Below are 14565 nucleotides of genomic sequence, written 5' to 3'. Positions count from 1 at the left end.
GGGATTATCGATATCTACGAGTGAAATATTCGCGACGCGAATGCACGCGAGGAAAGATTAGACAATCAGAAACCGGTCCCCCTTTGAGGGGGGGAGCGCAAAGAGAAAGGAGCGGGGCAAAGTTTTCACGCATTATAGCTCTGTCACGACGAAGCTTATGTTCACGATACTTTGGCGAAATGAGAATTTAAGTTTTCTTTGTTAGCAACGCGAGTAAAAACGCGTATATTGACAACCGCGGTCACGATATTCAAAGGCACGCGAGCGAGGATACCTCAAGCTCGGCGTGCGCTGGCGCAATTTCTACGCGCATTATACGCTACTCGAGACAATAGGGATTGTGATGAATGAACAATATTGCCAAATAATTCTACAGCCTGTTTTGCAAATAAAAGAAAAGTAGCTAACGATATCGGCATTTAGGTATGAATATATTTTATACGGACAATTGAATATTGTCAAATAATTAAATCGTTAAGTAATTCTGCGGCCCGCTTGAAAAATAAAAATAAAGCAGCTGATGTCGGTGTCGCGTTTGTACATATGAATATTCTCTTATTCAGATGACTGAACATCAAAAGAGAATCATTCAGTATTTTAAATCTTGTATGTAATGCAGGCTATCGATCAAGTAATCCCCTGATTGTTTCGAGCAATGTATTTTATTCAACGTCACAAATACACACATGCAAGTATCTATTTGCAATTCGCATTGACTCGAACGATATTTTATTTTATTAGTCCCACACATTCGTCATGCAGAATTTTGTTTCTCTTTTCATTTTGACTCACCGAAACGACTTGCAGTCAGAGCCGGCCACGTTCCGCTTCAACTCTGTAACAAAAAATTCACATTTGCTCATCAGATTTGACCAACGAGTGCGGGCGAGTAAAAGAGTAGTTTACCCTCTGCGATCGTAATTCAAGTCGAGCCGGAAATTATATCCCAGCTCTAGATCGCCAAGGGTCAAACAGAGGACTATAGTAAACTTGTAAACTTACCTTCAAGCCGACTCTGCTTCGCCCGAACCGGATCCTCCGGTGCGGCATCCGCGTCCACCGGATTGCTGTTGCTTTCCGCAACAACTGAAACAGAAAAATCATTTTCCCGGTTGATAACCTGCGGTAGAGAGAGAATATCTTTGATCGGGACCAATCGAAAATACGGATATATTTTGATACGGAATTATCTTTATATTTTGTTCCAACATTGAAAATTTAAATGGGACTTGAAGCTTTCAAGAGAGCTGATGAGGAACAAGTTACAAAGGCAAAGATCGTAAAGAGTTGAACACAGATGTGTAGGAAACTTGTAAACTTTACCTTCCGGCCGACCCTGCTCTGCCCGAACCGGATCCTCCGGTGCGGCATCCGCGTCCGCCGGACTTGCTTCCCGCAACGTCTGGAACAAAAATTTACCATTCTTGGTTGGTAAGCTGCGGTAGAGAAAAAATGGTTGGTCGGGATGAGTGGAGAATATTCGCTACGATTTTTTTCTTTATTGATATTGAATGTCTAGATAGGAGCTCTTGAAAGAGCTGACGAAAGAAAATGACAATAAGAAGCGGAGACAACAGTTGTGTGCTCTCGAAAATATTCTTTTACGGATGGACATTTAAATTCAGATCCCGTAACAAGAGTAAACAAACTTGAAAGAAACGCTGACCGAAAACAAAAAAGGTCGCAGTCTAAGAAGCGATATGACGTTAAATATTCTACACAAGACCAATATTCTCACACAGAAATTGGGAATGATTCAGAATGTTTGATTGAGAACATGATGAATTCGAGATCCACGTCCATGGACCGTTATCCGTCTCTGTCTGGATCAATATCTTTTGTATACAACAACGCAATAAATAGATAGACAGACAGAGATTGACGAGAGTAATTGCAAATTCATAAAGTGATGATTACTAGTCGGATGATGACGGATTGTGAATGCCGAGCGCGAAATTCCGACTTCTTATTCCCGGAAAATTCATCAAACGTACGCTCTCGTTATCGGAGACCTCCCGCGTAATAAATGATTCCACATACCTCGAAACGTGACGTATCGTTGCCGGCGTTCTGCTTCTCGACTGCTGAAGTCCTTCGGATTTCACTCGCTCACGCTTCTAATGCTGATACTCGCGATTCGATCGTGCAGTTAATGAATGAGATGCCGACGCGATGCCGATTGAGTATCTCGAGGACCGACGAGATATATTTCTTTTAATTACACGAGACGGAAGTGACGAGAGCGTCGCGCACAGCTGCTGCTGATGGAATGAGATCGAATACATGAGGTGCGCGAGTATTATAATACGAAGGGCAAAAAGTGTCGTCGCTCGCGAGCCGATCAACACAATCGGCGCGATGTAAACATTGCGGGCCTCGGCGGCGGTTGAAGCAAGAGAGACTTGCCTTTGAGCGTCTCTTGTTTTCTCGAAGGTTCCGGGACAACGAGGGGAATGCGAGGAGGCCTTTCAACTGTACGCGACATTGATGCACTCTATTGATTACTGAAAATAAAGAAAATTACTCTGTCGAAGCATCGGACATTTGTTGGCTTTATGTTAATTAAAGAGGAATGTATACGATTAGAAAATGTGTTAGCAACTAATTGTACAGAGTGTAAGTTGTTGTGACGCCGTTTTCAGAGAATAATTAAAGGTCATGGTAGCGTTAAAGAATGGAATTTCATCCTATGCGAATTTAGTCGCGCTCTTATTAAATATTAGTCCTGTATAAAATGTCATATTTAAAAGTATTGTTTCACATTCACGAGATTTAGTCGTGAATTCTGCTCTCAGATTGGATCGCGGGTGAATACTTTTTAATGCGACGGGGAATAGAACGTGAAAATCTTGTATGCCTCTATAATCCGAAAACGATTAGGAGAAAAAGTGAATATTTTTCAATACGAAAGTTTGCATTTAAAAATTATCGATTGCGATTGAATACAAGGCATATTTGAAACGAATTGAATCCTTGTTAATGCGAAGCATTCACTACTGCCATCTCGCATTTAGCGCGGTGAAATTTAATGGGAACTAATACTTTTTATTTTTCCTTTCTTCGGATCAGAAAGCAGAATTCAGACGTATTCAAAATGTCAATACTTTTTAATATGTTTCAGTTTGACATTTTATACAGGGAGATTATCCGCTACGGACAATTACTCTTCTACTTTTCATTTAATATTCAATGATGATAAATAACATTTAATTGCATTCGTTTGGCTTTTTTTATTTCGAAAATAAGAAAATATATACCGGGGTAAGATTTTACCCATGACAACATTAACGTGATTTTCTTCTATGCTTTTTTTAAAAGTTCAAATATTTCGTCGACTCGCGGGATATTTATAATCGGAGTCTCGTCACGTTAATTACGTGAATAACACGTGCTCCTCCGAGCGGATCGAATGCTCACCGACGGCCACTGTCAGTGCCACGAGCGAATGTCCGGAGCGGACGGGATGCTGAATTAAAAAACAAGACGAAGTGAACGGGATGCGGACAACGATACATCATGCGTCTCCATACATGTCAAATTGTTTATTATAGAAGAGACTTTGATACGGCAATATATATTCGAAGGTTTAACATTTAATACGTACTTTTATTTTTTCTGCTCCTCCCCCCCTCGCCCCTGCTCTTTTTAAACCAACGGGCATAGTCTGGCATAGAGATGGCAACTCATTGCAGCACGGACATAAACCGCCTGAAATGTAGCATGGACTTCCACCATATGCAGATTTTACCACCGAGACCTGAAAGTGGATGTACTATCGTAGTTCCCCTCTCAAAATGGATGCAGATGGCGTCCTTTCCCAGTGCGGAAAGTCAGTGTCGCAGAAAATGTCGTATTGGCCGCTCTCAGGTTACTCTCTGCTGTTACGAATATCGAAAAACGCTATGAGACTTATATTTATTTTAATCCAGTCTATATTTCCACGAGCTCTGTAAAAATTGTTCTGCAACAACCTGTATACAGGATGTCTCATAACAAAGCGCGCGCGGTCCATTGATCCAGCGACTATTGCCACCGCGGCGAGGGGAAGAATAACGCGCCGCTCCTCGTATTTTATCTCTGTTGTTTAATCTACTATTCAGTCACGCTATTGAAAAATAAGAAAAAAAGGTTCGTCTGACTTAACGTGTGACCAGAAAAAAACAGATTCGGTATAAAAAATTCTAATATTTCTTGATCAATCATGTCGATGATAAATATGATCTATTTTGCGACTGATAACCAATCATTTCTCACAATAACATTTGCAAGAAGCTTTTTATTATTTTTTGTGAAATATAAAAATATGTTTCAATTATAACGCAATGTGCAAAATGTGTGCAAAATTCTAAACGAGAACATTGTTTAGAATTTAGTCGTGATTTCAAACACTGGTTGACAAAATATTAATCTGTCGTGTTTCAGATGTATCTCGATTCTAGTGACCCGCTTAAAATCTGCTTCGTTCTATGTGATATATTGTATTATTTATATATTTAAGGGCTATCTCTTTATTAACTTAAACTTGAGCTCTCCATCGGGCGCGTACATAAACGTGACCTTATATTTTAGCGGCTTGTGGTGATATTCCAGTTTGTATAACCTCAGAAGCTGCAACATCATTATTCTTACAATGACCGTTTTTAATTAACATTTCGTAACGTTGTTCATCATTTCTTAAGCTTGAAAGATACGACAAAGAGATGGCAAGAGGCAAGAGAGATGCGCAACATTTTATAAGCCAACGCACCTTGGCAAGTAGCACTTGCATTTCGAGATCCGCGAATCGCCTACCCAAGCACATCCGTGCCCCGTAACCGTATGGTAACGACGCGAACGGATGTAACTTCTCGTTACTGCCTTCCTTGAGCCACCTCGCAGGTTTGAAGATCTTCGCATCTGCTACGTATTCCTCCATGTTGCCGGTGACGAGCGTAGGAAATACGACTTGAACCTAACATTACACACGTGACTGTTATTAGTTACCCAACAGATACAAAAATTAATTACATTAAGTCAAGTCATATATTATTATTGTTGTATTAAATTGAACTCTATTGTCAAATTCACACAAAAATACATTTAGAAAAAGAGAAAGGAAGTTACTTACGACTCGACTTAGTGATTCGATCAAGTTCGTTAAGTTTGTAAGCGAAATATTAGAACTAGACATGTACTCCGAAGAATTATAGCTACAAGCGATATAAAAAAATAAAAGCAGATGTTAAAAGCAGCGTCTCATTTTGATGCAGGTAGTTTCAGTTGCCGAAGATTACGTGTCGAGCATGATGAGATTCTTATTATGCGGAACGGATGTGTCGTGAATGGTGAAATATCATGCCGGAGAAGCAACGTACTCCTTTTGGAATTTTGTAGCCACAGATGATGGTATCGTTCTGTAGCGTTCTGCCGTTACCAATAACGGTGGAATAAACTCTGTAAACATAAAATATAAAAATTATTATATATATGTATATATTTATATTTATTATTATAATATACACGCACGTGCGAGGGAAAAGAGATTGGTTGAATTGGTGTGATTACGAATGAACTAAATAAATCAAATTTTCGTTGAAGGAAACGGAATTTTTGCTACGAATCAAATTCGAGTCCGCAGTCTACTAGTATTATTACATAAATGCTTATTAATATCACCTAAATACTTCACGGATGAAAGCCTTCGTGTAAATAGCTTGTTCTAAATGCTTTGTTGTAAGAGGAACGGAAGGGTCCGGCAGTATTTGCAGCAGCTCCTGATATATCTTCTCCTGTTCTTCCGGTCTAGTCGCCAATTGATACAATATCGAACACACCGCCATCGATATCTGTAATATTGCGTCATAATGTATTTACCTCTTAGAAAACGCGACATCCTACTTTTAGTTCGGAAAGTGTAAAGAATGAAAACCGCGCATGCGGCTCGACGCGCATCGCATGTACTTCGATTTGTTTGACTTTCAATTTCGACGTCACGGCCATAAACGCAAATGCACACACTGTGCCGGCTCGATTTTATAATTGTAATACTCTTCAAACATTTACACGGCACGCGCATATCTCACAGTTATCTAACTGAAAGCGTTCAGCGCGATGCTCGTGCTTTCACTAATTTGAGGTCATTATGAGTTCGCAAACCAAAAATCAGAAAGCGCGCGGTTAACCAGACAGTGACAATTAATATTAGCCGAGTTGTGTGAATCGATCGCGGGTGGTAGGCATGTTGATGTGTGAAAATTTCACGCGGCACCGATGGTTTATGTTAGGATTCTAAAGGGTTAATTTGCACTGTGCTTATCGTGAACTTGGCTATACAATTGGAGTTTAGAGGATACGATTGAGATAACTTGCCGTATCAATGCCGACTAATATCAGATCGAGGGCGAAAATGTAAGCCATCTTGGGATCCGCTTCTTTGGCTAAGATTCTCTCTACCAGCGACAAGTCGCTCTCATCGACTGCTTTCTTCTGCTTAAGTCTGAATATCGCGGCGTCGATGTACTTCATGCATATCCTGTGATTAGACATTTGGTTGTGTGATTATCGAATTTAAAATGTCACTTGCATCAACGTTACGTCTCGAGAATATTATCCATTTATAAAATGTGAGACGAGTTGAAAAGAGAAAGAGGATTACTTTTGAAAAACCTCAAACGTACTTAATTTGCTAAATAAGGAAATGGACTTTGAAACATTCCCCATCGCTTTCTAATCTCGGTTCGGGTGTGCGTTTAGTGATCTAAATACCGAATATGGGATGAAAAAGAATCCGCTTTCACATAGTTGAACTCCTAATAAGGTGTTCACTCGCTTCACTATTTGACTTTACTCTACGAGTATCGAAAGAATTTGACAAAAACGAAAGAAAGTTCGGCGTGTATAAACTTAATCACATGCTTCAGGCACAAACGTTAAGGTCTCTCCGTTCAAGTCGAGACGCCTGTTGAATGCCTTTGGAACTCTTGCCAATTTCTTTCAAGTGACGAATACAAAACAAAAGTGTTCTCCACATACACAATCCGACGGAGTGAAACTTTTTTCTCGCTACACTCTCTTTAGCTGATTTGTCTTTCTACGGGGGAGTCACGCCCAACGTGTTTTCCGATGAACCTACTCGATGAAGTAATTCATGTTGCGCACGTAACGGCTCCAGAGGGGCGTCGGAATATATCTCCAGTAAGGAGCCTTGAGCTCTAGCACGGCCACGTTCCTCAGCGCGAACTTAGCGGCGTCGATTATCTTCTGCGGCTCAGAATCCGGCAAGGTATCGCCCAAACATCCCAGTCGGACGTCCAGTGCGACCCGGCCTATACCTGCAGGCGTGAAACGCACAAAACATGACTTGGAAATAATTGCAAGTATCCTTCGTTAGCGAAGAGCTTCTTTGGTACATTCTGCGCGGGTACGTGCCTACCGGCAATTCAATTATAAATAATTACGCGGTGCTTTATATGGAATAGCTACTGACACTCAAGAGCCCACTTGTGTATCTCGTTGTCGAAGTCGGCCGGCAATTCCCCGTCGTCCGCTTTGATTTCCTCGATTCTGCAACACGTCAGCAATGCCGTGCAATTAGCGGGAATCTCACGTCGCATACCACCGCCGGCGGCGGCGCCGGGCCGGGCGTCTTTCTCAAACAACCATCGTCAAATATTTGAACAGCGTATTCCGAAGGTTAATTGCAGTCGAAAGTGTAATGATTGTAATGTCAAAATCGGTTTCACAAGATCGAGCCGGCTGCTGATATAATGTAAAAACGCGTAAGAGGTGATAGGGTAATTACCAATTACCCTATCACCTCTTACCCCGGAACCGGTCAAAGAAGCAAGTAATAATTTTTATTCCTGCTCGTGATAGCGGAAAGCGATTTGTCCAGTTCGGTGAGGGGGGAGACTTTCTCAGGCAGAACAACGAGTGCCACATGTTACGTGTGCGATTGCGTGAAAATGACGATTACGTCAAAATGACGAGGAAACGACCGGGTCGTGATTGAAAAGCGAGTTTTTTTCATAGTCGTTCCCTCGCCGCTCTGACGTCGTCGGTGTCATGACGAAGGAATGACATTTCTTTTCGCTACTTCCCGAATAATGTATTACATTTTCCAAAGATACATCTGTGAGACACCTTATCGATGATCCTGTACGCGTTCACGCTAGACTGTACGTTAGCGCGAACTTTATATGATATATCAAAGGTCAGCTTGTGGAATACTCGGGAATCTTCTAATCTAAACTCTCTCTTTGCCGTATTAAGACTTTCTCCACAATTATAACTTTCGGGATATGCTGTTGAGCGTCTTACGATGATTGCAAAACATGCGTACGCTTCTATGTGGCGTACCAGCTTTACCTCTTTATGAAATCCCTTGTGACCACTTCGATAGGCCCGATGTATTTCCTTACAGTTTGCGGCTGGAGGACAGGCTTCTGAACACGAGTACGAAACTCCTTCCAAGGCTCGCCGTGTCTGGCGTAAAAGAGAGGATTAGCGCGCGCAATTCAGGCCGAAGCAGAGAAATATAGAATGAACGGACGATGGTCAAGTAATTACCGCGCGCTTTCAAAAGCTGAGTATATTGTAAGATATGATTGCAATCTCCAGCTAACGACTCTTCCTGTCTTTATTGAGAAGTCAAACGGAGAGAAATCAAACGCTAATGTCGCAATTTCCGACAAACGCTCTGCTGCCCGCATTCGTTATTTTCCAAACGGACTTTCATTCATGAAGAAAATATAAAGCGCAAAATTATTCGTTAAATTGACATCGTTCATGTTAACGTGAACTTTTTTGCTCAAGACAAATTTACGTAACACGGATGCAACTTTAAGGGAATATGTAATAATTTGTCCAAAGTTACATTGAGACTTCACTCTTCATTTTATACGACATGTTGCTTTCGGTGAGTCTTCAGTAACTCCTTTCGCGCTTCTTTCGCAGTTTTACCTCGTCGTTTCGTGCGTCACAGATGCGAATCAATCACAGGAAATACAACGCTTACCGAACGTAAAAAGAAGTCGCAATAAAAAAACGTAGTGAAGTCGCCGCCGAATTTATATAGCCATTTATCTGGATATTCCTTTAATTCTTCGTTTTCTCTTTCCTTTCATTAACGACCCCAATTAGTCCACGTCGATCGGTGTGCGGATGCGGATTATCTAACGAACGTCACAGGAAATACTTACACACCGACAACTCCGGGCAGCTCGCCGAAGAAGTCTTTGCGCACGACACTCTTATAGTGCACGAGGCAAGGCATGGCGGGTCTGAAAGGCGTAGGTCCCTCTTGCCGGTACACCTTCTCGATTTCATCGGCGTCGTAGACGAAGAGCAGGTCCGGTCGACCCATCAGTCCGCCGAACCGCACGATCTTGCCGTACTCATCGTAGAACATCTGCGAGATGCGCGCAACATCCGAGATCTGGTACTGGCCGATCAGCGGCAACAGTCGCCAGGCGTTGCCGAGGATCGGTATCGGCCGCGGACCCGGCACCTCGTCGTATGATTTAATATGCGAAGGTGCGATGTTCTGCACATGAGGACACTCGGACACGATAGTGCCGTTGCAGAACAGTCGACCGGCGATTCCCCAACGGTGCGGCTTGTCGAATTGGAGCAGGCTAGATGACTTTCTGTAAACAATAATAGCATGATAATAACGACAGAGAATACAAATACTTGCTACGGTGAAATTTCAGATATTTCTCTGTTCGTGTCGCGATCCGAGAAATATTGAATTTTTTATTACTCTATGTGGTCGGTTTTATTTAATGTTTCGTTTTGTTTTACTTTAAATGAATTTTATATATCGTGCAGCTTGGTTGGCGCAAATTTCTACGAAATGTCTTAAAAACGCGTGAAAGACATTTGAAAAAGAAGGAAGAAAGCTTTTTAAACGCCTTGCGAACGTATTTTAGAAACTTGTGCTGCCTGAATATACGACTATAAAATATAATCGTATGTATCAGAATGAAAAAAAGGTAAATATATATATATTTTTTAAAATATATTTAAATATATATATATATTTTTTTTTTCTTAATGGCGAATTTGAAAGTTTAAGATCAAATATCATTCGTCTCGTGAATTAGCATATTAACGATGCGGTCGCCTTAAAATGAAGTATTGCGGCATTGTTGCTGTAACTTTGATCTATAGTCAAGTTTCTACTTTCACCAGATCGTGGCACAATAATTCGAATGCATCCTCTGCGATTAAACGGAAAATTCTCAATACGTTACGTTCTCTTATTAATATACATTACATTCTTTTAACTCGCAACAAATGCGAAGTGCACGAGACAAGAGTGAATAATTTACTATGGATAAACGGAAAAATCGATTGCGACTGATATGCGTCACGTTACATTCTCTTATTAATATACATTACATTCTCTTAACTCGCAACAAATGCGGAGTGCACGAGACAAGGACAATGAATAATTTACTACGGACAAACGGAAAAATCGATTGCGACTGATATACATCACGTTCTTTCATTATTACGCGTTATATTCGCTTTGAGCAAGTGAATGTATGACCTTTTTGTTTCCAACTTTATTTTCCGCTGTCTCTATATTTAATTTTAAAACTCTCAACTTCCACGTAGAGAAGAATTAAAATATTATTTTACGGCGCATTTACGAGTCGCCTCTGATTTAGCTGACTTTGTTGCCTCGCTAATACCCAAATCTGCCCTAGACGGACTGAAAAATTGCAAAGTGGAACGGTGAGAGTGCACCTGCACGAACGTACGAAAGTACCGAGCGTGACTAGATGAACTGCAAAGAGAAAGCGTAAAGGTTCAGACAATTGTTCCGATCAATGCTAGCGACGTCCGGAACAGTTTGAAACTGATTATAGCCGCGCGATACTTCAATTATCATACATTAACGCTTCCAGGACAGCATCGGTACATTTTTGCAGCGTGAGGCATTATGTATCCTCTCAGATAGAAAATATAAAAGATCAAGATGCTTGATGTAGATTAACATTACGCTTATAACACAAAATGAAAATAAAATTAATTTCCGCCTTTGTCACTGTTCGGCGGCAAAATTTCAATCGAAAAAGATCAAATACTCATCGGATCGACACGTAAAAAATAAAAAAAGAACGAAAAGGAACGCGCGAAAGAAAAAGAAAGAAAAAGAAGTAAAATTATATAGCTTTACCGGATCAATCGTATCGAATCCGATCAGAAAAAAAATATTTAAAAAATATTTTTAAAATATCAAAGAAACATTAAGAAAAGCATTTTTTAAAACGTTAAAAATAATTTTAAACGAGTTACTAACGTAAAATAAATATTAAATAAACATTAAATACATGTTAAATAAATATTCTTTCTTAATCGTTATTTTAAATAAAGAATTAATGTAAAATAAATGTTAAACAAATATTTTTTTAAAATGTCATTTTAAATGAAGAATCAATATATAAAATATACATCAAATAAACGTTAAATAAATATTTTTTGTACAATGGGTGGAAGAACCCAGTAAACATACATGTCTAAAAAATGTCTAAAAGATTTCTTTAAGATATCTTTTAGACTTGTATGTCTAAAAGACGTCTTAAAGAAATCTTTTAGACGTCTTTTAGACGTGTACGTTTACTGGGAAATGTAAAAAAATGTAAAATAAATATTTTAAAAACGTTAGAAAAATATTATCTGCTGATTGGGAGCAGTATCCGAGCACGCACCGTTTCCAGAAGCATTTTCGAAACAAAGTTTGGCAAACGGTTATGAAATGTTACATGTGTTTAGAAAACATATACTACCCAGGAGATTTCAATCTGAAGCACCACTCGAACGAGATCGCGGAAAGTTAAACGAGGACTCTCCTGTGAGGCATTTTCTCACACGATGCATATTCTACCTCACGTTTTCCAGATGGGAAAATGCTCTCATAGGCGTAGAGACCAAGGAAACCGAGTCCGTCTCAGTTACCTGCGAGTGAACCTGTGGTTAACTTCGGAAATCAACCCTTGCTTCGCAATCAAGATGTGAGCGCGCTTTACGCCGAAAGACAGCATCGTCGAAGGGCGAGATTCACTTTTTGTCAACGAGACCCTTTAGACTTGGTGAGCACCGTCGGTCGCGCAACAACGAACATGCATTCCTGGCACGGTATAGGGCGAAGGAGACAATGTCCTCTGTCACTTCATTCTCGTGGATGAACCGTTACTGAAAATGACGCGCATTGCGAGTGAGGAAGAAAGTCGGAGAGACGAGATCGGTGGGTGTTCCCCACTTGGCTGCGCTACCAAACTCTACTCGGTTGACTCTATGTGGAACATAGACAGTGGGGAACGGTGTAGCGGGTAACCGCGTCTGAATAAACGAGCATATCCGGACCGATCTGAAAGCAAACGAAGCCGTGGGAATAAATAAGTAAACCAAGCGAGTCATGCAATTCAATAAACGACCCGGACAGCGCAGGTGTTTGAAATTCAGGTGTCTTAGAGACACCTGAAAGTCTTCTCGAAAATATGCAGGGATGTCTTTCAGACATCTCCAAGACGTCTCTCAGGCTCTTGTTGATAATCGAAACTTGAAAGTTGCCTCGCGAGGAAAATATTCAGACTCGAAATTGGAATTAGATGTGAGCTTCTCATAGCTGAATCGCGATCACGAATGTGAGGAATCGTACGTGTCGTAAAACACAAAATAAAAAATTTTTAATCAAATGAGCGAAGAGGACTAAAAGATCAATTGGAATCGTCCGGTCGATCTGCGCTTCATCGCATCGCGCGCTTTATAACCGCACAACAATCATCGCCGTGATAACGGAAAATGCAAAATAGCGTGTAAAAATGTAATGAGAATTATGTTGTGTGACCACAAGAATGACGAGATGTGAATAATGTTACCTGGTAGTGACACTCGTGTGATGAAATTGGCCATTTGGGTATGATTGTGATGCGCAATTGTCGCAACCGGTAGCAAATGTGGGAATAAAGACGGGTCCATTTTTGAACGCTGCTTCGAAGAGATAAACGCGCCGGCAGCTTACAGATGGCGCCGTCTACACTTCCCTACACTCGGAAAGCACTTCCCCTTGCACCTTCGTGCATCATCAAATTCAAGAAAACGGAAGCAGAGAGGAAGCTGAGAGCAGCCAACACGGCGTTTTCGGCGACACCGATTTTTCGCACTGGAAATGGGCGCCATCTGCATCCATTTTGAGAGGAGAACTACGATGCTACATCCACTTTTAGGTCTTGGTGGTAAAATCTGCATGTGGTGGAAGTCCGTGCTACATCCACTTTCAGGCGGTTTATGTCCATGCTGCAACCATAGTTAAGCCCTAAACACAATGTCAGGCAACAGGCAATAAGAATAAAAATAGACCAATCACAATAGATTATTCTTGTAATAGTCGATTGTGATTGGTCTATTTTTATTCTTATTGCCTGTTGCCTGGCATTGTGTTTAGGGCTTTACTATCTCTATGCCAGACAATAGGCCTGTTCGTTTTGTCTACACTGCTGAACTGGTGTAACAAGTTGAAGTGAGAAAATCTATGTTTGTTTCACTTTAACTTAATGCACTAATTAAGCAGTGCAGACAAAACGAACAGGCTTTATGCCCGAAGGTCTAAAAAGAGCGGGGAGGGGGAGCAGGAAAGATAAAAGTACATATTAAATATTAAATCCTCTACATATATGTTGCCGTATCAAAGTCTCCTGTATAATAAACGATTTGATACGTCTGGAGACGCATGATGTATCATTGCCCGCGTCCCGTTCCCTTCGTCCTGCTTCTCAATTCAGCATCCCGTCCGCTCCGGACATTCGCTCGCGGCATTGACAGTGGCCGTCGGTGAGTATTCGATCCGTTCGGAGGAGCACATGTTAATTAACGCGATGAGACTCTGATTATAAATATCCCGCGAGTCGACGAAATATTTGAACTTTTAAAAAAAGCATCAAAGAAAATCACGTTGATGTTGTCATGGGTGAAATCTCACCCTGGTATATATTTTATTATTTTCGAAATAAAAAAAGCCAAACGAATGCAATTAAATGTTATTTATTATCATTGAATATTAGATGAAAAGTAGAAGAGTTATTGTCCGCAGCGAATAATCTAACATTTAATAAGAACGAGACAAAATTCGCATAAGATGAAATTCCACTCTTTAACGCTATCATGACTTTTAATTATTCTCCGAAACGGCGTTACAACAACTTTGACATTCTGTACATTCTGTAATTAGTTGCTAACATATTTTCTAGTCGTATTCTAATCGTACATTCCTCTTTAATTAACATAAAGCTAACAAATATCCGATGCTTCGACAGAATAATTTTCTTTATTTTCAGTAATCAATAAGTAGTAAATCAATGTCGCGTACAGTTGAAAGGCCTCCTCGCATTCCCCTCGTTGTCCCGGAACCTTCGAGAAAAGAAAAGATGTCCAAGGGCAAGTCTCTCTTGCTTCAACCGCCGCCGAGGCCCGCAATGTTTATATCGCGTCGATTGTGTTGATCGGCTCGCGAGCGACGACACTTTTTGCCCTTCGTTTGACGTTTGACGAATTTTCCGGGAATAAGAAGTCGGAATT

At 40.7% G+C, this 14565-nt stretch overlaps 1 protein-coding gene and 1 long non-coding RNA gene across 2 annotated transcripts; one reads left to right on the top strand and one right to left on the bottom strand.

Moving 5' to 3' along the window:
* Positions 1-4195: 4195 nt before the first annotated feature.
* On the bottom strand, positions 4196-12427 carry Cyp301a1 (Probable cytochrome P450 301a1, mitochondrial). Its single transcript, XM_011156813.3, has 10 exons — positions 11947-12427; positions 9180-9626; positions 8347-8463; positions 7466-7542; positions 7112-7310; positions 6349-6511; positions 5656-5825; positions 5355-5433; positions 4748-4951; positions 4196-4608 (listed from the first exon to the last, which is right to left on the bottom strand). Exons 1-10 carry the CDS (start codon positions 12030-12032, stop codon positions 4501-4503), a joined length of 1650 nt encoding a protein of 549 aa, XP_011155115.1. The 5' UTR covers positions 12033-12427; the 3' UTR covers positions 4196-4500.
* Positions 4512-5410, top strand: LOC112589654 (uncharacterized). Its single transcript, XR_003113685.1, has 3 exons — positions 4512-4589; positions 4680-4878; positions 5250-5410. It is a non-coding gene; the product is annotated as an uncharacterized LOC112589654 (long non-coding RNA).
* Positions 12428-14565: the final 2138 nt, after the last annotated feature.

Source organism: Harpegnathos saltator, unplaced genomic scaffold (genome assembly GCF_003227715.2).
Source record: "Harpegnathos saltator strain DR-91 unplaced genomic scaffold, Hsal_v8.6 scaffold569, whole genome shotgun sequence".
NCBI classification, from domain to species: Eukaryota; Metazoa; Arthropoda; class Insecta; order Hymenoptera; family Formicidae; genus Harpegnathos; species Harpegnathos saltator.
Note: the sequence above shows the minus strand (reverse complement) of the source record. Positions and strands in the feature narration are given on the sequence as shown.